General features: G+C 38.5%; 1 protein-coding gene across 6 annotated transcripts in view; it reads left to right on the top strand.

Moving 5' to 3' along the window:
- SLC35F1 (solute carrier family 35 member F1) overlaps positions 1 to 25,287 on the top strand; it is a 476,339-nt gene that overhangs the window by 312,911 nt on the left and 138,141 nt on the right. For 5 of the 6 annotated variants that reach the window (XM_084958208.1, XM_084958202.1, XM_084958191.1 and 2 more), the window contains one exon: positions 6,975 to 7,150. In XM_084958208.1, the coding sequence (XP_084814334.1) occupies positions 6,979 to 7,150 (172 nt within the window). In that variant the 5' untranslated portion in view covers positions 6,975 to 6,978. Of the gene's footprint in view, positions 1 to 6,974; positions 7,210 to 25,287 lie in introns of all 6 variants that reach the window. The other variant, XM_084958213.1, reaches the window with a different exon arrangement.

The following is a 25,287-nucleotide window of genomic DNA, read 5'->3' as shown; positions in this document are numbered from 1 at the left end:
CCACCAGCACCGTATTTAGCATCATTTTTGCAAGATAGCACCTTACCAGCCTTGTTCAGAAGTACACCAGAAAAAAGCTTATTAATCTCAGTGTCTCACAGGCAGATGGAATACAGTAAAAATGTATTTTGTCTTTCAAAGCTAGTAGTGTTCCAAGATTAGATAAGCAGCCATCCTTCAGATTTTCTAATCTTTTTCATCTTTAGGAATTTGTTCACTTATGAATTTATTCATTCATTCATTATTTATTGAGCACCTATTTCCTTTCCGTCCAGCAGTCCTCAAGAGACTAGGAGCATAGAAATGAGTAGAATATATTTTCTTCTTTCTAGGAGCTCATGAGTTACACAATATGGTGAGCAAAAGGAGAGATAGGGACAGATGAGGACACTTAACTCAGCCTGTGAGCAAGGGCCAGCCAAGGGGAGGTTTTCTGGAGAAGATGATGCCTTAAGACTATGAAGAATTAGGTGAAGGGACCACAGACAGCCGTAGTGCTTAGTACGGGAGAAAAATGGTGACGGGGGATAAGGTGACAGAAAATGAAGAGACAAGATCCTAAAGCAGAGAGAAGGTGGTAGGGAGACATTCTGTGAAACAAATCACCAAAAGGATTTGTTATGTGCTAAAAAGAACAAAAGAAAATGTGATGAGAGGAAGATTGTGGGGCAGTTGAGAGGGGTGGGAGGTGGAATTAGCAGAGTGTCAATGTCTAGATTTTTTAATATTTTTGTTTACTTATTTATTTTTCTCTGGTGACTTGAATAACTTAGCTCAGAAGTACAGACTGCAGCAGCTACAGTATCTAGCTCCCTCCACTTGGGAGAGGACTGGTGAGCTAAGCTGTTAAAAGGTCCCTTCTATTCCTTCCTGTTTTACAAGTCATGTTTATTAGCATGATGGATAAAACCATTTTTTGTGTTTTCTATCAAATCAGACCACCAGCAGCTGAATGACATGGCCACTAATTAAAAGCAGAAAATGAATACAGCAGATTTGCTGTTTTGTTTGTCTGAGGAAACAAGAATAGGCTTGTATTGACCTCTGTTGAAAGGCACATATTACGGATGTCTTGATGGAAGAGTTTTCATCTGCCAGTTTGACCGACTTGTTTTGTCTTCACCTTCCCCAGGATATTTCTGGAAACCAGCCATTTAAGTTTAGCACTGTGTTCTGTGCCTTCTGTGAGGGCGTAGAGTATTTTTTTTTTTTTTTTTTGGCATTATGATGTGGTGTGGCATAGTAATTAGGGAGTTGGGATTTTGACTCATGTTACTTAGTTTCCATCCAAACTCTTGTCCCCATTAGCTCTGTGGCCTTGGGCTGATAGCTTACTTCTCTAAGCATCAGTTTACTCATCTATAAAATGGAACCATAATAACATCTGTCTTGTAAAGTTATAGTGAGGGTTACTTAAGAAAGAATTTATAAATTTAAGCCTAGGACTTGGCACATAGTAAAAGCTTATTAAATATTAATGGTCATTGATATTTTATCTTAACTGCCTCTGTTTTGTAATAAGTTGTTTGGGAACTAAGCTCCAAAATTTTGGTTTAGTACTCCCCAGTGACAAGGAATATGTCTTATTCATCTTTGCATGTACAGTGCCTGGCATGTGAAAGCTGTTTTACAATATATTGGCACATATATATTCAAAGGACTAAAATTTTATTGTCTTATGTAAGTAATCTGTCATTTTTTGGTGGCTTCATTTTGTTCAGGATATTGCCAAAGTTTCAAATGCGATAGTTGTAATTTAAGCAGCTGTAAGAATTACTGTGTCACAGAAGTAGTTGTCAACCTTCTTTTTCCAAGGAGACACACTCCATATACAGCATTCTTCAGTGGACATACTCAGCACCAGGAACCACTTTCTGGTATGTGAGCTGTAACTCTCCCCATTTCTCTTTCACTTAAGGATGTAAGTTATCAGGCAAATAAGAATGACCCAATAAGAGAATAATCATGAATTCACTCTAATCATTTTTAATCATTTTAACATGATTATTTTAATTGTTTTTGTTATTTTTATGTTAGGTAGTGACTAGATCGAACTCCTTCAAAGAAGTCTTTGAATTCTTCAAAGTCAGCAACATTATTTCTCACCACTTCCTGTCCATTTCGTTACTGCTAACTATCCCTTCTATGAAATTCTCTGCTCCTTGGGTTTCCATGATACCAGTGTTGCTCTGGTGCTCTCCATTCATCCAAAAGTGGTCTTGCCAAGGCTGGCAGGGACTATAAATCATTTCCTGTCAGTTCTCTTTCCTCCAGCCCTTTAAGCAACATTCGATATTACAACTATTCCCTCCCCGAAAGCCTCTGTTCCCTTGGTTTCCTTGACACCAAGAACACTCTTGGTCTTCCCCTTAGCCTTCCAACCACTTCTGACTCCAATGATGCACCTCTTCTTTCTCCCCTAACCCCCGTCTGGGGATTCTCCAGTGATTCTTCCCAGGACCTTTTATTCTCTCTCCCAGTCTTCCTTCCTTGGTGATAGCATCCATTTTCCATACTTTAGCCACCACTCATATCTATAACTCCCACATATTTTTCTCCTGGATGACCTCCTATCCAACTCTGGTCCCATGATTCTAATATGCTGGATCATTTGGAATTTCATTTGGTAGCTCAAATTCAATATACCAAAAAAGTTTATTATGCCAACTTCTTATCATGATTTTCGTTAGTGGATATCACACTCCTCTTGAGCTGGTTTGAAAACCTTTGAGTTATTCTCATACCGTTTTTACTTCTGCCTTTCTTATTTTTTAAATTACCTTTTCATTTCAACAAAACTCCTAGGCCTACCTCTGCACTTTCTTTGAAGCTTTCCATTTTCTACTCTTCTGAATGGCATTGCCCAGTGGTATACAAGGAAGAACATTATACCCACTTCAAAGTAAAAATAGTAATTATACTACAGTGATATAGAAATCAAGGAGTGTTCTAATTTCATTCTTTTCCATGTGGCTGTCCAGTTTTCCCAGCACCACTTATTGAACAAGCTGTCCTTTCTCCATTGTATAGTCTTGCCTCCTTTGTCATAGATTAGTTGGCTGTAAGTGCATGGGTTTAATTCTGGGCTTTCTATCCTGTTCCACTGATCTATATTTCTGTCTTTGTGCCAGTACCATGCAGTTTTGACAACTGTTGCTTTGTAGTATAGTCTGAAATCTGGGAGCCTGATTCCTTCAGCTCCATTTTTCTTTTTCAGGGTGTCTTTGGCTATTCTGGGTCTTTTGCACTTCCAAATTAGAACACTCCCTAACACCATACACAAAAATAAACTCCAAATGGATTAAAGACCTAGATATAAGACCAGACACTATCAAACTCATAGAGGAAAACATAGGCCAAACACTCTCTGACATAAACGACAGCAACATCTTCTCAGATCTACCTATCAGAGTATTGACAATAAAAAGAAAAATTAACAAATGGGACCTACTCAAACTTAAAAGTTTCTGCACAGCAAAGGAAACCCTAAACAACACAAAAAGACAACCCACAGAATGGGAGAAAATCTTTGCAAATAATGCAACTGACAAGGGATTAATCTCCAAAATTTATAAACAACTTATGCAGCTCCATACCAGAAAAATAAACAACCCCATCCAAAAATGGGCAGAAGATCTAAACAGACAGTTGTCCAAAGAAAACATACAGATGGCCAAGAAACACATGAAAAGATGTTCAGCGTCACTCATTATTAGAGAAATGCAAATCAAAACCACCATGAGGTACCACCTGACACCAGCCAGAATGGCCATCATCCAAAAGTCTGCAAACAATAAGTGCTGGAGAAGGTGTGGAGAAAAAGGAACCCTAGTACACTGTTGCTGGGATTGTAAATTGGTACAACCACTGTGGAAAGCAGTATGGAGATTCCTCAGAAAACTAAACATAGAACTACCATTTGATCCAGCAAATCACTCCTGGGCATCTATCCAGAGAAAACCATGACTCGCAAAGACACATGTACTCCAATGTTCATTGCAGCACTATATACAATGGTCAAGACCTGGAAACAACCTAAATGTCCATTGACAGAGGAGTGGCTAAAGAAGAGGTGGTACATATACACAATGGAATATTACTCAGCCATTAAAAGGAAAGAAATAATGGCATTTTTTGCAACTTGGATGGACCTAGAAACTATCATGCTAAGTGAAGTCAGCCATACAATGAGTCACCAACATCAAATGCTTTCACTGACATGTGGAATCTGAAAAAAGGACAGACAGAACTTCTTTGCAGAACAGGTGCTGACTCACAGACATTGAAAAACTTATGGTCTCCAGAGGAGACAGTTTGGGGGGTGGGGGGAATGTGCCTAGGCTGTGGGATGGAAATCCTGTGAAATCAGATTGTTATGATCATTATACAACTAAAGATGTGATAAATTCATTTGAGTGATTAAAAAAAAGAAAAAAACAAAAAAACAAAACAAAAACAAAATGGGAGTTCCCGTTGTGGCGCAGTGGTTAACGAATCCGACTAGGAACCATGAGGTTGCAGGTTCGGTCCCTGCCCTTGCTCAGTGGGTTAAGGATCCTGCATTGCCGTGAGCTGTGGTGTAGGTTGCAGACGCGGCTTGGATCCCGCGTTGCTATGGCTCTGGCATAGGCCGGTGGCTGCAGCTTCGATTAGACCCCTAGCCTGGGAACCTCCATGTGCCGCGGGAGCGGCCCAAGAAATGGCAAAAAGACAAAAAATAGAAAAAATTTCAGAAAAAAAAAAAAAAAAAGGAATTCAAGGAGTTACATCCCAGGAAAGACAAAGCAGAGAAGGCTTCTTTAAGGGAGTAACACAATGTGTGAGCCAAATCTTGAAAGAGGGATAGGAGTTAGATTGACAAGTTGGGATGAATATTATGGAAATAATAACATGTGATAAGGATTGCTGACAAAGAAGCCCATGACTCATGGTTTAAGTGCAAGTAGCTCTGTAGGGCTGGAGCAATGGCTTCATGAGGGAAGAAACTGGGGGAAGCAGGAGGTAGAGTTCCTGGGGTAGTAGGAGTGGATGGAGGGGTTGAACACCTTGTTTCAGTGTTCTGCTGCTTCACAACAGCCCACCCCAAACTTCATGCCCTAAAATGACACAGCCATTGATTACTTCTCACAGTTCTCCATTGATAGCTGTCTCTGAGGGTGGTTAATCTCTGCTGCATGAGATGCAGGCTGGCACTGCTCCACTAGGGCCAGAGGATCCAAGACTCACATGTCTGGTGCCTCCACTATTACAGCAGTGATTGGCTGGGTCTCTCTCTTTCTATTTACATTGCTTCTCTATATTTGGTGGTCTAACTTGGGGTTCTTTACACGGAAGCCATATCCTAAGAGGGAAAAAAGTGGAAGCCACAGAGCTTCCTAAAGCTTAAGCCTGTAAGTCACATGACATCTCTCCACCTGCATTCTTGTGGTCAAAGCAAATCACAAAAGCAGCTTCTAGAAAAGGAGAAAAGGTTCCACCTTCCTTTGGAAGGAGCAGCATGAATGTAGAGAGATGTGAGGAAATGTTGGCAGCCATCTTTGTAGAGAGTGTACCATGGGCCTTAAGGTCACTGTATTCTGTAGGGCACCATTCTATAGGGTACCATCTATAGTGTAGATTTTAAGCAGCAGACTGACATTTTAAGCTTATATGTTTAAAAATATCTCCGAGACTCCTTTATGAAGATTGAATTCAGGGGTCAAGGCCAGTACCTGGAAATAGAGCAATGCCAATCTACCAAGTCAGCATCTGCCAATATGTTATAGGTTAATCTCTGTAGAGTCTTTTTCATAGGGTCACCTGCCCTGGCACATTTTTTCCTCCTCATGGAAGGAAGCAAATGGAATGAGTGGTGAATGTTTTTAAAAAGTAAGACACTACCAAGGTAGTTGCCCAGGACCCCGCCCAGGGTCCCAGGACCCCTTTCAGAAAGATGGATTCACATCTGCCATGGGGGGTGGGGGAATACATAACGTTGCAAATGCTCTGCCTCATGCTTTTGGGTTCAGAAATACTACCCTTTGCTTATTTTATATTGCCTTTTTTATAAGTAAGTAAACCCCAAAAGTCAGATGAGACTTTTGCAGAAGGCAGAAACCTGCTTTGCCGAAGCCAGGGGCTTGTCCTATATCAGAGCACACAGGTGTAAGTGACATAAAACCCACGTGGGCATTTTATTTCTATGCAGAGTGAACCCTTTGACTCTTGCCTATAATATCCACTACAGCGGTCTGCAAGGTCAGTGCCTATAAAAAAGCCATAGAAATATTTACAGAATTTGAAATGTCTAATTATACCACCTCAGTCACTGAATTTCCTTCATGAATAACAGTTTTAATATATGAGCAACTGTCTCTTGAGTAGAGGAGAGCAGAGATTAGTGCTTATCATTGCTTATTAGAATAAACTGGGATTCAAAATTGGGAATGGAAGGAAATGGTCTTTCTAGATTTGGTTGGGGGGGGTTGCATTACCCCTTCACCTAAGTGTTCCTAGAGCCAAGATTTTGGTGTGTGAAGAAAAGAGTCTCCCTTTTTTGGTACAAGAACCTGAGGATAAGGTTGGAATATGATCCTGCTTGGTCATTGTTCAGGTTCTTTCCCAGGTTTCTGAACCCTTAGTTTATGCAGTGGTGGCCATCAGGATGATGTTAATTTGACCCATGGGCTCCAGGGCACAATGGATAGAAGCCAGGATCACTTGGAGAGATTTGGTCTAAAATCCTAGCTGCCACTTCCTGGTTATGAGACTGTGAGCAAATTCCTTAACCCCTTTAACCCCTCTAAACTTTGGTTTCTCCTTCTGCAAAATCCCAGTAATAACTGTATCTTTATGGTAGGATTGCTGTGATGGAGTAAAAGAAATACTGTTTATTGCACTCAGCCTAGTGAATGGCACAAGGGCTCAATAGACTTTAAGTTATTGTTCTAAAGGAATTTCTGCTGATCTTTGCTATGTTTCTTTTTATTTCTCAGGGAGATGTTCATCTCTGTGGCTCTAGGCCAGGTGTTATCCCTTCTTATTTGTGGAATTAGCTTGACCAGCAAGTACCTGTCAGAAGATTTCCATGCCAATACACCAGTCTTCCAGAGTTTCCTCAATTACATCCTTCTCTTCTTGGTCTATACCACCACACTTGCCGTCAGACAAGGTAAGCATGCAAAACCCCAAGAATATAGCTTCATTTCTCTTTTACAAACATCTGCAAGAGTGATGAGCCATGACAAGACTAACATTTTTCACTTACAACATCATAAGACAATTCAAACCCCCAAATCTCCCTTTTCTATTTTGCAGTGATACAGCAAACAAAATGAATGAATAAAATCACAAAGAAGTATAAATTGTGTGAATTCAGCGGGAAGCAGGAAATGCATGTATAGGCAAAAATGTACAGTTGCTCACAATTTGAATTCCTGTTAGCATTCCTTGTACCCCTCAGTAATTCGAAATGGTGTCCTTCCCTGGAACCTGAAATAGGCCTGATGAAGCTGTCCTACATAGTGCTAGCCCTGAGAAACCCAAGGGGATTACAACTATATATTCTTAGGGAAAGTGTCATGAGAAGGATAAAAATAGTAAACACAAACAACTCTAGTAATAACAAAGGGGAAAAGAAAGCTACCATAAATGGTCATGTGAGATGTTCTGTCTCAATTTAAAATAGCTAAAGCAATGAAACAAGTACTCTAAGAGTCAGGGCAAGAAAAACTTATTAAGGGACAATTGCAGTTGGAATCCTTGGGGTATATCTCTGGAGGGTATACTTCAGAAATTCATGATTATACCATTGAATCTGGTATAAACACTCTTATCTATGGCCCAGAAATAGCCAACAATGTTCCCCCAATATCAGCTGTCAACTGCAAAATATGCACTGAAAAATTACCAGTAATAGGTTTGAAGATAATTGTATACCTTAATAATGAAGATCCATGAATAGCTGTACACATCAATCCTTGCAGTCATACATTTTTGAAACTTTGCTAAGAACTGCATATCAGCATTGAATTTTTACATCTTCTTAATTGGATTGTCATCTGGAATAATATTATTTAATTATAATGTTTTGGCCAGGACTAGATATCATCTTAGAGGGAGAGTAATAATGAACAAATTAGGACTGAATTCCACTTTAATTTGAATTTGTTTAAAGTATTGGAGAACTTAATTTCATTTACTGGTGAAAATGGGTGTTATTGGTGTTTGTTTTTTAAAATGTAATATCAATAGACATAATTAATTTAAGGATAAGTTTTTAAATAAAAACCTTAGGCTGTGAAAGTTATAAACACTGAGTCTCAGCTATATTTCCTCAGTATGATTTGGAAGCTAATGATTTTGAATGCTACAAATGAGTTATCTAAACAGTTATACCCCCATTCCACCATCGGTGCTTCAATCCAGGAAATAACTCCAGAAACTGGGGAAGTGGGGGAGGCATATAATTAGAAGTTTACTTGTGAGAGGTAGTTAACATAGCAAGAAGAGAGAGATATGCAATTCAACTTAAAAATCATTTAATGAAAGTTTGAATAATAGTTTAGAATGATTAAAGCATAGAATTATTTTAGCCCAGTACAAGGCCTATAGTTAAGAATAGAAAGATTAAGAACAATTTTGCAATACTCTAATATAACCAAAAAAAAAAATCATATGAAACTGGTGAATTTATCTTCTCTAGAGATGTTTAGAATTGAAGAGCCTAGACTATAAGATGGTGAACTACAACTAGTCTTTGAGTTCTTGTTGGTCTTCCTTTCCAGGAGCTCAGAGATTTGAGAAAAAACCGACATTGGGGAAAGCAAGTAAAATCAAGCCGGTTCTAAGAAACAGAGAATAATTTCACAGTTATAGGTAGAGACAGAAAAGCTTAGAAAACTAAATATAGAAGAAGACCCAAAGTTAATAATCATACCATCTATTGAGGCTTTATAATGTGCCTACCACTATGCATGTGAATTACCTCTTTTATTCTTTTGACCCAAATAAATAGGAATTATTATCCAAAATTTTATAAATGAGAAAACGGAGGCTCCACCAGCATCAGGAGCCTGCTCCAGACTGTAGAACTAGGAAGTGTAGAGACCCATCCTAGGCCAGGGCTGGGGCCTTTATAGCCTACCCAGCCCACCCATATGAGGTCCAGGGGTGGCAAGAGGAGGGGAGGAAGACACTTTTGAGCAAAAGGAGGGTCTTTCCCCCCTGAATTTCAAAGCCCTGAATAAGAAACCAACCCTGGTGAGGTCTAGTGAGGCATAGAAATGAGGTTAGTGAGACGTAGCAGTGAAGTCGGGAGAGTGTGCCCGTAGAGAGCGCTGGGAGCAGATGAGGAGGGTGGGCAGGCCAGAGGCATGGGGGGCAAAAGACCAAGGACTAGAAGCAGCAAGGAGTTCAGAGGCTCTTTGGAAAGAAAAGACCAAGAGCCTGAGAGTTCTGACTCTCATCACAGTCAGTGATAGAATCAATTTCTAAAATGCTCTCTCCAGTGATTTCTGCCATTGCCTCACTAAATTTGCTGGCATGTCTTTATTTGGGTGTTTACTCAGAATGTTTGTTTGTTTTAAGCTTCATCTTTCGAAGTTTTAATAGGCTAGCATTAAGCTAACATCTGGAAATCAACATAGTAATTACATTAATTTTGTATAGGCTGATTCAGTGCTGTGTTCTGGAGACATAATAATCTCTTTGCTCGTGCACCTCAGGATTTGAGAGGGAATGAACAGGGCAAAGAGGACAAGAGGATGGAAAGTGCGATGTGTGTGAAGGAGGTGCTGTCTTAGCCACTTTCCTCCTCCCTTCCCGGTGCTCCCTGACTACTCTTCCAGGAGGGCTGCAGGTTTGGATTGCGCAAGATGCCAGCTTTCACCATTCTTTCAGCACAGGAATCATTGACCCTGGGACCACCACATTAATTTGATGCTGCCTGTGGCCACATGACAGCAAGAAGTTAGACCCAAGAATATATTTTTAAACAAATCTTTATTGTTTTACTCGTACAACTTCTAAAAATGTATGATTGTAGCATGTAAACACGATATGATAATGCAGAAAGCCTTTCAAGAGCATTAAGGGTGATGTTATTATAAAAGCCTTGAGAAATTTGACTTTAAAGTGAATTCTCTTCATCAGATTTGCTTTGGACCAGTGATCAAAGACTGCAGCAACAGGTTGCAGTATAAATTTCAGTATAAGTCCAGTTCAAACAGGAATTTTGAACTTGTCCATGGTTATTAATTGGTTTCTGCAAAAATTTAAAACCAAAAATTGATTCCTACAAAAACCATACTTCTTAAAAAAATTACATCTTGTAGAACAAGTTTGAATTCTAGCCCTTCTCCTTGATTGGAGCTAGGTTTTTTGTTTTTTTGTTTTTTTTAATTCCAGATGGTTCTAAATTTTTTAAAAAAAAATCTTGCTGTTTATAATAGTTTCATTAATACAACGTTATAGAAAAAAAAAGTATTTCAGAAAAGTAGCTCCATTGACATCGTATCAAACTTGAGAATTTAGATGAAATTTAGACAGTGATTACTTGGTTAATTATAACCACTTTTGGGAATTTACTCAGACAATTAACATATGCCCAGTGAAGTAATGCCCGAACTCCAAACTTGTGCTGTAGATACAAAGTGGGGCTTCAGGAATTGTAAAGAGAAACTTATTCCTCCTCCTGTGTTTTTCCTTTACTCTGACACTGCTGTAGTACAATACTCAGATAGCATAGTACAACACTGTGACTCTGACTATGTATCATCGTGTGATACTCTGCCACACAATTCTGTGTGTCTTATAACTTAATTCAGTTCTGACTGTTCTCCCTGGAGATGGATAGAGGTTATCAGCTTTGCTTCTGACCTACCTTCTAGAGATTGGAGGTTCCCACAAACCTCTCCTTAAAATGGCTCACAGGACTCAGGAAAACTATTTATTTAGCATTTACCAGTTTATTACAAAAGGATATGATAAAGGATATACGTGTATATTTTGATGGAAGAGATGAGTAAAGCAAGGTATGTGAAAAGGGGTGTGAAGGGTCCATGTCCAGATTTTTATGGAGGCTTCCTTAGGTAGGCAGGAGCATCATCTTCATTTCCAGCCCCTCTCCTCTCTCTGGGGAATGGGAAGGCAGGACTGAAAATTCCAAACTTCTACTCATAGGATGGTCTTTCTGGTGACCAGCCCCATCCAGGAGCCCACCAAGAGTCACCTCATTAGAAGGAAAAAAAATTGTAAATTTTAGAAATTGTAAGGAACTTAGGAGTTCTGTGTCAGGAACCATGTCAAAGGCCAATTATTCAAACAAAAGATGTTCTTCGTGCTTTTATCACTTAAGAAATTACAAGGGTTTTAAGAACTCTGTGCCAGGAACTGGGGGCAGAGAACAATATATACATTTTCTGTTAACTCACAGAACTATAACTAAGAAAGTTATAATAAAGCTTCCAAAAACTTATGGATTTGCCTAGGAAATTCTCAGGAGAAGCCTTTTTCTCATGTCTGCTTTTTTTTCTTAAAAATTCCATGTAATACTAGTGAAATCGGGAAGCAGAAAAACACAAAAAGAAAAGAGGAAGGTACAGGCCAGAGTCCCACTAAAGACGTCTCAGTTCTTGAATTTGTGATCTAGAAGCAAGACGTGGGCTTTTAAAACAAAGGTAAAACAGGATATATTTCTTATCAAGAAAAATTGTCATCGAACTTTTTTGCCCATAAGCCTCTTTTATCAATTATTACAGGAATCCTGCTGCTTCCCAGAGCTACTTTCAGCCATTCTTAAATAATAGATATCCATGGCTCCTCTTTTGGCAGTTTTAAACTTCTGAATATACATAAACACACACAAAAATTTTAAGTAGTTAATAATTTCCTCCTCCTTTTTTTCTGCCAGTTTTTCTCATTTCTTGTCTCTCCAATTTCTTTTTGTTTTCCCATCACCATGTTACTCAGCAATGGGAAGGGTAAGGCTTGTGAGGCAAGGGCAGGATGCTAGGAGTGAAAGGAAATACTTTCATTCCTTATTTTCGTCCTCAAGTCATGATGGTGGGAAAAAATGGTATCAGTAATGAATGCATAAATAGAGTCAGAAGTGCCTGCTTCTTTTTACATACAGACCCTGGAAAGAAAAGAAAAGGTCGCCATTGTGAAGCATCATTAGAGATATTTCTGGTGACTACAAGTTTTGCTTTTTCCCTGAAAGATATTTTTATAAGCTCTTCCAGTTTTGAATAAAAGACAAGCGTGCAGCTAAAAGCAATTTGATGAGTATTGCATGAATTCAAGCAAATTCTTATATGGACATTAAAGTATTTATTGAATCTTTTATATATTTCTTTGTCTGAGTGTGAAAATGAAACAAGTTTCTCATAGTACTAACAAAACACTAAAAAATGTCACCATGTTTAATCCCTTTGATTTTTCCAAAAGAAAATACTGAAAAGTAAATGCATGCCTTACTCCTCAAGAGAAATAGTCTTGCCTTGAACATTAAATTCCAGAAGACAGAAATCCTAGAGGTCTAAGTTCAAATTTCAGTTCTCAGTGGGGAGGCTGATGAAATGAAGTCAGCTCAGGCATATCAAGCACCTACCCTCTCCCGCTCCCCTCTACCCACTATCTTCTTTTGCCATCCAGACAAGTAAGTAGGGCAGGAGAGGTAAGAGAAATATATAAAAATGATGGCCTTGTTTACACACAACAGCTGGATGTGATTCATGGCCTGGTGGTCCAGTCCCACATGAATGTTCTTCTCAGAATTTGTACCAAAAAAAGTATACCTTGGGGGTTCCTGTCATGGCTTAGTGGTTAACAAATCCGACTAGGAACCATGGGTTGCGGGTTCGATCCCTGGCCTTGCTCAATAGGTTAAGGATCCGGCGTTGCCGTGAGCTGTGGTGTAGGTTGCAGACATGGCTCAGATCCCCCCGTTGCTGTGGTTGTGGCATAGGCCAGTGGCTAGAGCTCCAGTTCGACCCCTAGCCTTGGAACCTCCATATGCCTCAGGAGGGGCCCAAGAAATGGCAGAAAGACAAAAAAAAAAAAAAGTGTTCCTCCTTTGGGTGGTGGCTGGGGAAGCATTAAGCAGAAGAGATCATTATACTCAAGTGAAGTAAGTAAGACAAATACCATATGATATCACTTATGTGTGGAATCTATTTAAAAATAATACAAAGAACTGATTTATAAGACATAAACAGACTTGGATTTTGAAATCAAACTTATGGTTACCAAAGGGGAAACATAGGTGGGGGAGGACAAATTAGGAGTTTGGCATTAACATGTATAACAAAGGCCTACTATGTATAGCACAAGGAAATCTACTCAATATTCTGTAATAAGCTGTATGGGAGAAGAATCTGAAAACGAATGGAGATTAGATAGATAGATAGATAGATAGATAGATAGATGATAGAGAGAGATAGATAGAGATACATAGAAGAATGTAACGGTTTCCTCTTCCAATGAAAGACGAGCTTTTCATATTTTTTTTTTTTTTTTTTTTGTCTTTTTGTCTTTTGTTGTTGTTGTTGCTATTTCTTGGGCCGCTTCCGCGGCATATGGAGGTTCCCAGGCTAGGGGTCCAATTGGAGCTGTAGCCGCCGGCCTACGCCAGAGCCACAGCAACGTGGGATCCGAGCCGCGTCTGCAACCTACACCACAGCTCGCGGCAACGCCGGATCGTTAACCCACTGAGCAAGGGCAGGGACCGAACCCGCAACCTCATGGTTCCTAGTCGGATTCGTTAACCACTGCGCCACGACGGGAACTCCCGCTTTTCATATTTTGTGTTCTGCAGAAACACTATGCTTCCTACACTTTTTTTTTACAATTTTGTAAGCTAAATTCTCAATTGCCAATGTGGCAAGATGAAAAATATCTATGTAATTAGAAGAAATGTAGGACTTCCTATGAAATAATATAGACCTCTCAGAAAGCCATAACAAGGTCTGGGAAACTTAGGTATCTGGCATTTCACAGTATGTCAGACCCTATAGTCACTTAAAGATTTTGCTTCCCCAGTTCTGTTCATACAGTTCTGCCTCTGAATCTTTGTCCCCTGATTTTGTTCGAATTTTCTTTGGTGCTTACCGTAGGAAGTAAAAAACACAGGCCAGAAAACTCAGGCAGTAAAAAGAGTTAAAGCAGGAAACAGGATTTTCTCAGAGCAGGAGCTAGAGTTCTGCTCATACACGGCTAGCTCAGTTTCCAACTTCTCTGGATAACCTTGACTAAATCACTGAGGAGAAGGGACTCTTCAAGGGTTGGCAGAGTAAGAAAGGACTTGGCAAATGTAAATACTGAATTACAACTCCCTTGTGAGTTGTGGGGGAAATATTACTGTCACTTACCTAAGTCTGGTGAGGTAATATTATTGGAGCCCCTTAAACCGTCTCCCTTGTGAGAAATTACTTGGCAAACCTCCATTCCTATTTCCTGACAGGTGGCGTTTATTTTTACTTCTTATGTATGATTGGAGAGTTTCAGCCCACATAGTATAGAAGGATTATACCTCAGTGATTTCTTAAATGAATCTTTGGTAGACACTCCATGGAAATTATGCTTACATTGTTGGGGAAGGGAAAAGAGAAGATGAGGCAGGGAGGGGTTGGGGGTGACAGGCTTATCCACAAACCATGCTGGGAAATTATTAGGAAAAAAAAATCACAGGAAAAAAATTAGAACCCAGTTCTAGCAAAACTGCCTGCCAATATATGGAGCAACTGGAACTCTCATATACTGCTGCTGGAAATACAAAATGACACCTACACTTTGGAAAATGGCTTGGCAGTCTCTTAAACAGTTGAACATATACTTACCATATGACCCATCAATCATATTCTTCTAAGAGAAATGGAAACATTATGTCCACACAAAGAACTATACATAAATGTCCATTGCAGATTTATTCATATTCATAAGCCCAAAACTATAAACAACCTAAATGCTCATCAGCTTGTGAAAGGATAAAAACAATTGTGGTAAATTCACACAACAGAGTATGACTGGGCTATAAAAGGAGAAGCTACTGACAGATGAAATTATAGGGATTAATCTCAAAAGCATTATACTTTGTGCAAGAAGCCAGTCATGAAATCTTATTCACTGTATAAATACATAATGCATAGTAAGGTGATGTTCTGGAAAAGGCAGAACTGTAGGGTCAGGAAATAGAACAGTGGTTGCCAGAGCAGGGAGCCAGGGTATTGACTGCAAAGGGACAGATGGGAACTTTGGGGTGATGGAAATGTTCCATATATCCTGATTGTTGTAAAGGTTACATGACTCTATACATTTGTCAAAACTCTTCAAACTGTTCACTTAAAAGGGCTGAATTTTTATCATGTATAAATTATACTTTACAGGATTGATGAAAGGTGGAAAAAAGAGAAAGAGAATTGACTATCTCCTCTCACTCCATGGTTGCCAGGATGAAATAACATATCATTGAGCTCATCATTTCCGATACATAGCTGTTCCCTCAGTCACTTATGGATATTAGGAAATGCCATTAAAACTTTCTACTTCATTGTGGCACGCCTTCAGACTGTAAGAATGAGTACAGTTCCCTCACCTGCTAAAAATGTACCTACTGTAAAGAACTTGCTAGTGGGTTATTATTTATCATGAATATTTATCAAGTTCATGATGAATTATTATTTATCAAGTTCATAATCCACTAAGATAAAGGCACATACATTTTGTACATATGCAGTGCTTACAGGGTGACTCTGCATCAAATCAAGCCTCCCACAGTCTTAATCAAACTTAGAGCACCAGTAGTATATATCCTATTTGTGCTAAAGTAGATGAATCTCAAATAGAGTGATACCTGTGCCAGAACTGTCAATATCACTTAGCGCAATAAATGGCTTTTAGACTGAAGGAAAATGACATGAATATGCAACACCATCTTCTCTTTAATGAATTCTCATATAAACTTACACACACACACACACACACACACACACACACACACACACACTCTTTATACTCTCAGGCCCCCCTTATTCCCCATGCCAAATACTTCGTTAATGAATGCCCTTCTGATTCTTCTATTCCAGATAGCATATAAGCATGGAGGGAGGGATTGTCTCCCTGTTTTATCTGGAGCCCATGTTGGCTGCTAATTCTGGAAATCTTTAAGCATTCATCTAGCCATGCTGAGAGCTGGCACAGAGCAATACTCATTCCTGGCACGAAGCTCCAGCATTCTTGTGGGAGATTGAAGGGTGGTTACAAGATGATAACTGTATTGCCTGAAGGAGATAAGTCCCCTTCTGCCAAAATAGTGCTTTGTATGTAATTAGTGTAAAAATTCAGAGGAATAGAGTTTATCCTTACAATCATCTTTCTCATTAAAAAAGAATCATAATGGAAGAACAAAGCCGTCCCTGCAGTGAATTGAATTGCTTTCCCTAAGTTTTCATTAAATCAAAGACTCAGCAGTTAGCCATCTTGCAGACAGTATTGCAGTCTGCTGCATGAGATTTGCAGGGGGAAAAAAATAAACCAGGAAGCAAACTTTTTTTTCCTTCACAGGATTAGAATTGCATTGTGATTATCTTTAGATCAGAATTCCCTGACCATGCATTTTTTGAGGGTTTGGTTTCACTGGTTTCCATTTCTGAGTTTTTGAGGACCAGGAAGAGGACCACTGTAATTCACCAAATTTAAATATGATTCTTGATAATGGTGGGTTCTGACTGTAAACTGGAGTGACTGGGCCCCTTCAGTGACCCATATGAGGAAAAACATGAAGGAAATGACTACAACTAAAAGAAAATATGGTCAGAATTTATGTTTCTGACCATCTTTTGCTATTTGACCCTTCTTTGTATGAAAGAGCACTAGTATTGCTTTCTTTTACCTTTAACTTCCTAATTAGCCATGTCTAAGAAAATATCTACCCTTAAGAATCATATTTAGGAATTATTACTTAAGTTCACTAAATCAAAATATAACTTTAAACAATTAGAATCTAGACTTTTTTCTGTTTTTCAGTTCAATCAAAATTCAGGAGTCATTGAGTCATCCTGAATTACCTTGTCTGTGTTGTATTTCATTTCATAAGTTGAGATAATGAAAGTAACTGCCTTACAGTTTTCATGTAGACCAAAGGAGGTGATGTATATGGAAAGCTCCTAGCACAGTGTCAGGCATATAGAAAGCATTCAACAAGTATGATCTGCCATCATTGACGGTAGATTTGCTTAATCAGTAATTGATTTTCCTTCCAAGCAAGTTGAATTTTACACATATACCCCTTAATTTGGATAAATTCTATCATAGGACCCTGAAATTCATTAGCCATATCCCAGCAGTTATGTTAATTTGTCACTGGATGTCAGAGTAGGCCCTGGCATGATTCATAGAGGGATCAAAAAGGAGAGATATTTTAGATGCTTTCTTACCACTATGGTTTCCATTTTGAATGAGGGAATTCACTGATATAATTATCACACTAGGGCAGGACTACCTTTAAAATGCCCAAGCCCAAGTCCTCCTCCTCCAGCACACAGAGTGGGGTTCCTTTTGTCTGAGGAAGCCATGCCAAGGGAAACCATGGGTACCCAGAATTTGTTCAGAAGGAGCCAGAACCCCTCTTCAATTTTCAAGCATAAGTACACTAAAATGGTCCAAACTACGAGAGCTGGGATGGGGAAGGGAGGGTTGCCAAAAGGAAGAGTTGAAAGAACAGTTCCCTGCCCTGGAAATGAACCTTTTATTCTAGAGTTTTGATCGTGCCTGTGAAATCTCAAGGCTGAATCACTTCTCACCCTTTCTCGCCTTCCTATTTTCATGTGTGTTTCCTGTCTCTTCTTTTGTTTCCTCTTTTTATCCAGCACTTTCCTTCTCACTCAGTCAAAAAGTGATAGACAAATGGGAGGAAATGGGAAGGACGACATTCCCATTCCCTTTACTGAGGCAGGACTGTCATTACAAATTCAGACCTTGCAGAGAAGATCCAGATTCAGTTTAAGCCATACCTGCAAATAACTGCTCCAAGTCACTACTCTTTACTCAAGAAAATGCTCAGAGCAGGAGGACACCAAGTCAGGTCATTGTGTTGTAAACTAAGCTTGGCCACCTTTTTTCCTGAAGGTTTTTTCTTCCACAACACAGAGAGAATGCATCTGTAACCTGCAACCAACTGAATATGCATACAGAAAGCAAAGCAGATCTGAAGCAGCTGGGGTATTACATTCCCATTTGGCCTGTTGATTGAGGCACATACCAGCTGGAGAGATGGAGGAAATAGAGGTGTGGTTTGGCCAAAGCCAGGAAAGATGGCATTTCTGTTCCTGACAAATTCCAGCAAGGCATCAGTTCTTAAGACAAGGGCCACAGATGCTAAGTAGACTCTATTATAATAATAGGGGAGTTCCCGTTGTGGCTCATTGTCTTAAGAATCTAACATAGTGTCCTTGAGGATGTGGGTTTGATCCCTGGCCTGGCTCAGTGGATTAAGGATCCAGCATTGCCTCAAGTGGCAGCATAGATTGCAGATGTGGCTTGGATTCAGTGTTGCTATGGCTGTGGCATAGGCCTGCAACTGTAGCTTTGATTTGACCCCTAGCATGGGAACTTCCATATGCTGCAGGTGCAGCCGTAAAAAGAAAAAACAAATAAACAAACAAAAAAAATGTTAATAGGGATTCCTCAGAGGCATTCCCAGAGGGAGAGTTGGGTCACTATATTATAAGCAAATTTGCAAATCTCCATTAGTTATGTGGAATAATCCATGAGCAGTACATCTCTTTTAAGGCCATTTCATTGGAAACTGTACTGAGAAATCCATAAGCAGAGATCTAGTTTACTAATGAACTACTGCAAAGACAAGAATTGTCCTCATATGAGCTCATTGAAAGGAATCTTGCTCCCATTTTTTTGACAGGGTAAGAACTTTCTTTCCATTTCAAAGTTGAAAAATAAAATCAGGGTAAGAATAGAAAGAAAATAAAAATAATTCAAGATGAAAAGGGCTGCAAAATACCCAGAGAGAGCACAAAGCAATGGGGGCAACACAGCCAGGAAAGTGGCCACCAGCGCATCATCCTCTAGCTGAGAAGGGTGGAGGCTATCACAGATCATGGAGCCATTGCTCAGCCATTTTTAGGCTTGAAGAACACATTGCAGACAACCTCAGTGGACTGCTGGTGCCTCACCAAATTCAAAGCAGCAGGTTCTATACCTACAAGTACATTTCAACTTTTGACTTAGTGAATGCCATTCACGGAGGTCAACATTTCCAACTGTGCTGTGTTAAACTCGGTTCCATTATAGCACAGCTTTAAGCAAGCTATTGATTTTAAACTTTTGTCAGACTGAAAGAAACTAAGTTAGATCACTCAGGAGCAAGCAAAAAACTCAACTCCTAAAAATAAAGTTAAGGAACTTGGTTAACTTCTTTTTCATGGAGAAATGTGTGGGCAGAGCTTATGTAAGTGGCATAAATGTAGAAGTCTCTGCACTGAGAAAAATTGTAAGTTATTTACTATATGGAAACCTAATAGATCTCAATCCCTGATTTCTCTTGTTTTGGCATCAGATACATTGACTACTTTGGACACCGGACAGGAGAGTCACTGGTAAACATGTTCCTATACTCAGTGTCTCTTAACTAAAGGAATCAACCTGGTGTACAAGCCAAGGATGCACCTGTCCCCAGCCTACAGAGATTTATAGTTTTAGTTCTGCCCATGATTACTTCATACAGAACCGTTTGGTGATACAGAACATCTATCAAATTTATCTAAATTGAAGTTATCTTACCTTCCTCAGTTCCTTACTTCTTCCTTCATGTATTCATTTCATACACTATTTCATTCATTAAGTTAGCACTTTTTAAATTTTAATTTTAATTAATTAATTTTTTTTCTTTTTATGGCCATACCTGTGGCATATGGAAGTTCTCGTGCCAGGGGTCAAAATTGGCACTGCAGCTGGGAGTGACACCACATCCATGGCAACACTGGATCCTTAACCCACTAAGCAAGACCAGGGATCAAACCCACATACTCACAGAGACAACATGGGGTCCCTAACCCGCTGAGCTACAACGTAACTCCAAGTCTGCACTTTTTGAGGGCCTTGTTGTGCTAGACACTGTGCTCCCAGTGTGAGGGACACCTAACTGAGAGAAAATAATCTTCCTTCTCATACCCCTTCTTAAGCTCGCAGACAAGAGGACAAGAGTAAAGAGTTCTTGTAATTGCAGGAGTACAGAGCAGAGGGTCTCACTTTCCCTTAACTCCACCAAATCTTCATTGCAAAAGAATTTAGTCTCTGCCTTCCATTTTATCACTCTTTTCTCCATCCAGCCACCCTTTCTCAATTATTCACAGCAGAAGGATTCATTATAAGCAGTTGGAGTCAATCCACTGATGTTTCCTGGCCTCCTTTTTGGCCTTTCTTTGATGGTGCACAAACCCCTTGCTCCAGGACCCTGAGTTTGCATTAAGAACGGCGGCAGCTGTTCCCTCAGTCCCTGTACCACCTCCCACTCTGTCTCCTGGGAGAACACAGTACAGACATCAGCCACCTCCTTTATTTAGACTTGGCTATGGCAGCTTCCTGGCTCTTAGGCTTCTAGGAGCTAGAGTGGTTGGTATTTACATGATTATTGAAGTGACTTGCAGGACCCTCAGAGGTCTCTGCTCTCTTAGGAGCAGTTATGGCTCACAGGTCTACACCCTTTTGCCTTTCTTAAGTGACCCCTCTACATAGTGGCAAATAGTCCTTTACCTTTCTGGCTTTATTCTTTGAAGAAGCATTTACCTTTCTAGTGATTTAAGGGTGTACCTTAATTTAAGTTCTTCCCAAGTTGCTAACAACTCCCATAAAATATTAGAAACCACAATAATTTAATGTTATAAAACAAGTTAAAAGTTGTATGAGTAGTTTCTTGGGAAAATTCTTTCCTACAATAAGGATATAGGATGTAAGAAAAGAGCTTTAGAAAAGTACCATCATCTCTGGGTTTGAAGTTACATTTGATTGTGGAACATACTGACTGGTACAAGATTATCTTCAGTTAAATTTCACACATATTTATTGAGCCCCCTGGTACTAAACAGCATGTGAGACCCCTTCAGATGCCCTCTCTCCATCCCCATCAGCTCTAGCACTGCATGAGGCAAGCTACTCATCCCTTCTCACCTGGCCTGCAGCTACCACCCAGGAACAGCCCTCTATCTCTGACCTCTGCCACATCTTTGTCGCTATAATCCTTTGAAAACCTTAGTTGTGCTAAGCTCAAGTCAGCAGTCAACCAGGCTTTGGATGATCATGGAAATCCATGTTTATTTATGACTTTTATTGACGTCAGGATTTTTATAAACAGTTGGGGGAGGAATTGTTTAATAAAAGGTGATTACTTTTCTGTATCCACTGAGATCAACATGTAAACTGAAATAAGGTCTTTTAATAAGGATTCAAGGAAGCTTGAAATCAAGATGCTAGAATACTGCTATCTCTGATTTCTAATTAGCCCATCTACTTGAGGAAAGGAGACCAAAGATGTCATAACTAATTTTTGTTCTCTAAGTAGATGTCTTCTAAAATGCAAGCCAAGTTGCCTTGGATTTTAGCATGTGAGACCTTGATCCTAATGCAAAAAACAAAACAAAACAAAACAAAACTTTGTATTTTAGACTAGTTTCAGAAGAAATAACTTTGTTTCATACTGTGCTCTGTACACAGCATTATTGCTAATCTCAGAATTCAATTCATCTCTTAATATAGAAATTCCAATTAAAGTAAGTTCACTTCAGTTGAAAGTTAAAATTAACTGGAGGATATCCTTAATAACAAATCTTCTGATCAAAAAATATTTGTTGGACTTCTTCTAAGGGAGATGACTACTTTATAAAAATGTTAGGAAGAACATTTTTATAAATATTAGGAAGAAACCATGAAAAGTCAAGGGACTCTAAGACAATATTTGAGGTGACAATGTTATAACCACTTGTAAAATTCATTTGTATTTTTAAATTACCCAAGTAATACATGAATATATACATTACATATTCATGTAAATATAAACATTGTGAATACAGAAATAATTTTTTTAAAAAAGAGATAGTGCTTCTTACCCACCACATAAATGCCACTCTCTTCTTCAAAGGAGAACTTTGTTAAAATTTTGTTATTCATCTTTCACAGAATTTTTCTATGAATATGCATTCATATACATAGTTATAATGTGTTTTTCATGTAAGTGCAAGGAATTATGCATATTGTCTAAAAGTTACTTTTTCACTTAATAACATACCCTGGAAATTTTTCATGTACATGTACATTTACCTTATAGTTTTTCTTTTTAATTGAGGTATAGTTGATTTACAATGTTGTTGTGTTTCAGGTGTACAATAAAGTGATTCAGTTATACATGCATTTTTCCAGATTATTTTCCCTTATAGGTTATTATAAGATATTGAATATAGTTAGCTGTGCTATTCAGTAAGACCTTGTTGTTTATTTATTTCATATATAGTAGTGTGTATCTGTTAATCCCAACCTCCTAGTTTATCTTTACTTCCCCCTTTCCCCATAGGTAACCATAAGTTTGTTATCTGCATCTATGATTCTGTTTCTGTTTTATAAATAAGTTCATTTATATCATTTTTAATATGTGATATCATATGTATTTGTTCTTTCCTGTCTGACTTACCTCACTTAGTATAATTTCTAGGTCCATCCATGTTCCTGCAAATGGCACTATATCGTTATTTTTTATGGCTGAGTAACATTCCATTGTATGTGCAGATAGATAGATGGATAGGTAGATAGATCACATCTTCTTTACCCAGTCATCTGTTGATGCACAGTTAGGTTATTTCAGTGTGTTGGCTATTATAAACAGTCCTGCTATGAACATTGAGGTGCATGTATCTTTTTGAATTAGAGTTTTTGTTTTTTCCAGATATATGCCCAGGAATGGGGTTGTTGGATTGTATGGTAACTGTATTTTTAGTTTTTCGAGGAATCTTGATGCTATTCTCCATAATGGTTACACCAATTTATCTTCCTACCAACAGTGTAGGAAGGTTCCCTTTCTCTACACCCTCTCCAGTATTTATTATTTGTAGACTTTTTTTTTTTTTTTTTGTCTTTTTGTCTTTTTGGCTTTTCCAGGGCCGCACCTGCGGCATATGGAGGGTCCCAGGCTAGGGATCTAATCAGAGCTGTAGCCGCTGGGCTATGCCAGAGCCACAGCAACATGGTATCTGAGCCTCGTCTGTGACCTACATCACAGCTCACAGCAATGCCGGATCCTTAAGCCACTGAGCAAGGCCAGGGATCAAACCCACAACCTCATGGTTCCTAGTCGGATTTGTTAACCACTGAGCCACGATGGGAACTCCTTGAAGACTTTTTGATGAATGCCATTCTGACCTGTATGAGATGATACCTCATAGTTTTGACTGCATTTCTCTATTAATTAGCAATGTTGAACATCTTTTCATGTGTCTTTTGGCTGTCTGTATGTCTTTGAAGAAATGTTCATTTAGGTCTTCTGCCTATTTTTGTTTGGGTTCTTTTTTTTTTTGATATAGAGTTGTGTGAGTTGTTTGTATATCAGAAATTAAGCCCTTATTTGTCACATCGCTTGAAAATATTTCCTCCCATTCAGTAGACTCTCTTTTTGTTTTGTTTATGGTTTCTTTTTCTGTACAAAAGCTTCTAAATTTGATTAGATCCCATTTGTTTACTTTTGCTTTTATTTCTTTTGCCTTTGGAGACTGACCTAAGAAAATGTTGTGACGATTTATGTCAGAAAATGTTTTGCTTATGTTCTCTTTTAGGAGTTTATGGTATCATGGCTTATATTTAAGTCTTTAAGCCGTTTTGAGTGTATTTTTGTGTAAGGTGTGAGGGAGTGTTCTAATTTCATTGATTTACATGTAGCTGACCAGCTTTCCCAACACCCCTTGCCAAAGAGACTGTCTTTCCTTCATTGTATATTCCTGCCTCCTTTATCGAAGATTAGTCAATTGTAGGTGTGTGGGTTTATTTATGGGCTCTTGAAGTTTTTAATTGCTACAGTAGTATCAATAAATTCATAATTACTGGTCATATGGATTGTTTCCAATTTTGTATTACCCCATCCTTATAGATATATCTTTAAATACATGTAAGAAAAACTGTAATTGTAATGTATACATGTAAGGATAACCTGACACCCTTGCTGTACAGTGGGAAAATAAAAAAATAAATAAATAAAAAAATAAAAAAAAAAGAATATCTCTTAGTTTAGATTTCTAAAAATTTAAATGCTAAGTTGAGGGGCATTTTAAATATTGATCAATATCACTGACTCTGTCCTTTCCTCAAGGTATTACCAGTTCAAAAGCCTACTAACAGTATTTCAGAGTATCTATTTCCCCATTTTTTATCAACATTGGATATTAGTAAATTTTTTTGTCAATTTGAAAAGTGAAAAACACTTATTATTTTAAATTTTATTTCCTTAATTACCAGTAAAACGAGCATCTTTTCATATGTTAATTGGCAATTTCAAATAACTTTTAAACCCTAAAATAAAACCATAAAGTGATAATGATCCCTCCACACAGTCTGGTCTTGGGTAAGAATAAGTCCCAGTGGACTCCTTCTTTTACTCAGTCTCTTGTTTTCATCTCCTCATGAATTAGCACAAAGAAGGGAAAACAAATGAGCCTTGTGATACCTTCTTCTGGAAGAATGCCATTGCCAGAACATTGGAGTAATAATATAGAAATTTATATCATCCATAAACCTTTTATAGTAGTGTAATTAGTAGGGCTATTAATACTACCCAAGCCTAGCTTTCTTTATGGCTGTAAACACAGCTTGTGATCACATAAATGACATCAGCAATAATCCTTTAGGGCATCATGTAAACCAAAGTACCTGAGTCAGTTTACCTGTGGTTTAATCAGAATCTCCATTTTAAAATAAAGAGAGAGAGAGAGATTATTTTTGCTTAGAAAGAGAATATGAGGGATAACCCTTGAGCCTTTTTCGGCATTTGGATTTTGGATTCCAGGGGAGGTTTACTGGTGTTAATATGTCTGGGAAGAATGGATCAGAGAGAAAAATAGAGATATTTTAGCCAATATCAGTGTATTGCTGTGCCCATCAGCCAAATATATCCTGGCAATTTCAATAGCTCAGTGTCATTTACATTTGGTTTTCTTCATTGTGGCATTTTTATTAATGTTTAATCTAAAAAGTGAAGTGAGTTTTGTATGTATACTTCTTATCTTTTCTTTTAAAAAATAATGAATGTGGCAGGGAAGTAGT

The sequence above is a fragment of the Sus scrofa genome, chromosome 1, assembly GCF_054392235.1.
Source record: "Sus scrofa isolate SSC_HxYL_T2T_F1_AM1 chromosome 1, Sscrofa_HxYL_maternal_Yorkshire_Landrace_v2.0, whole genome shotgun sequence".
NCBI classification, from domain to species: domain Eukaryota; kingdom Metazoa; phylum Chordata; class Mammalia; order Artiodactyla; family Suidae; genus Sus; species Sus scrofa.
This window is presented reverse-complemented; position numbering and strand designations above follow the sequence as displayed.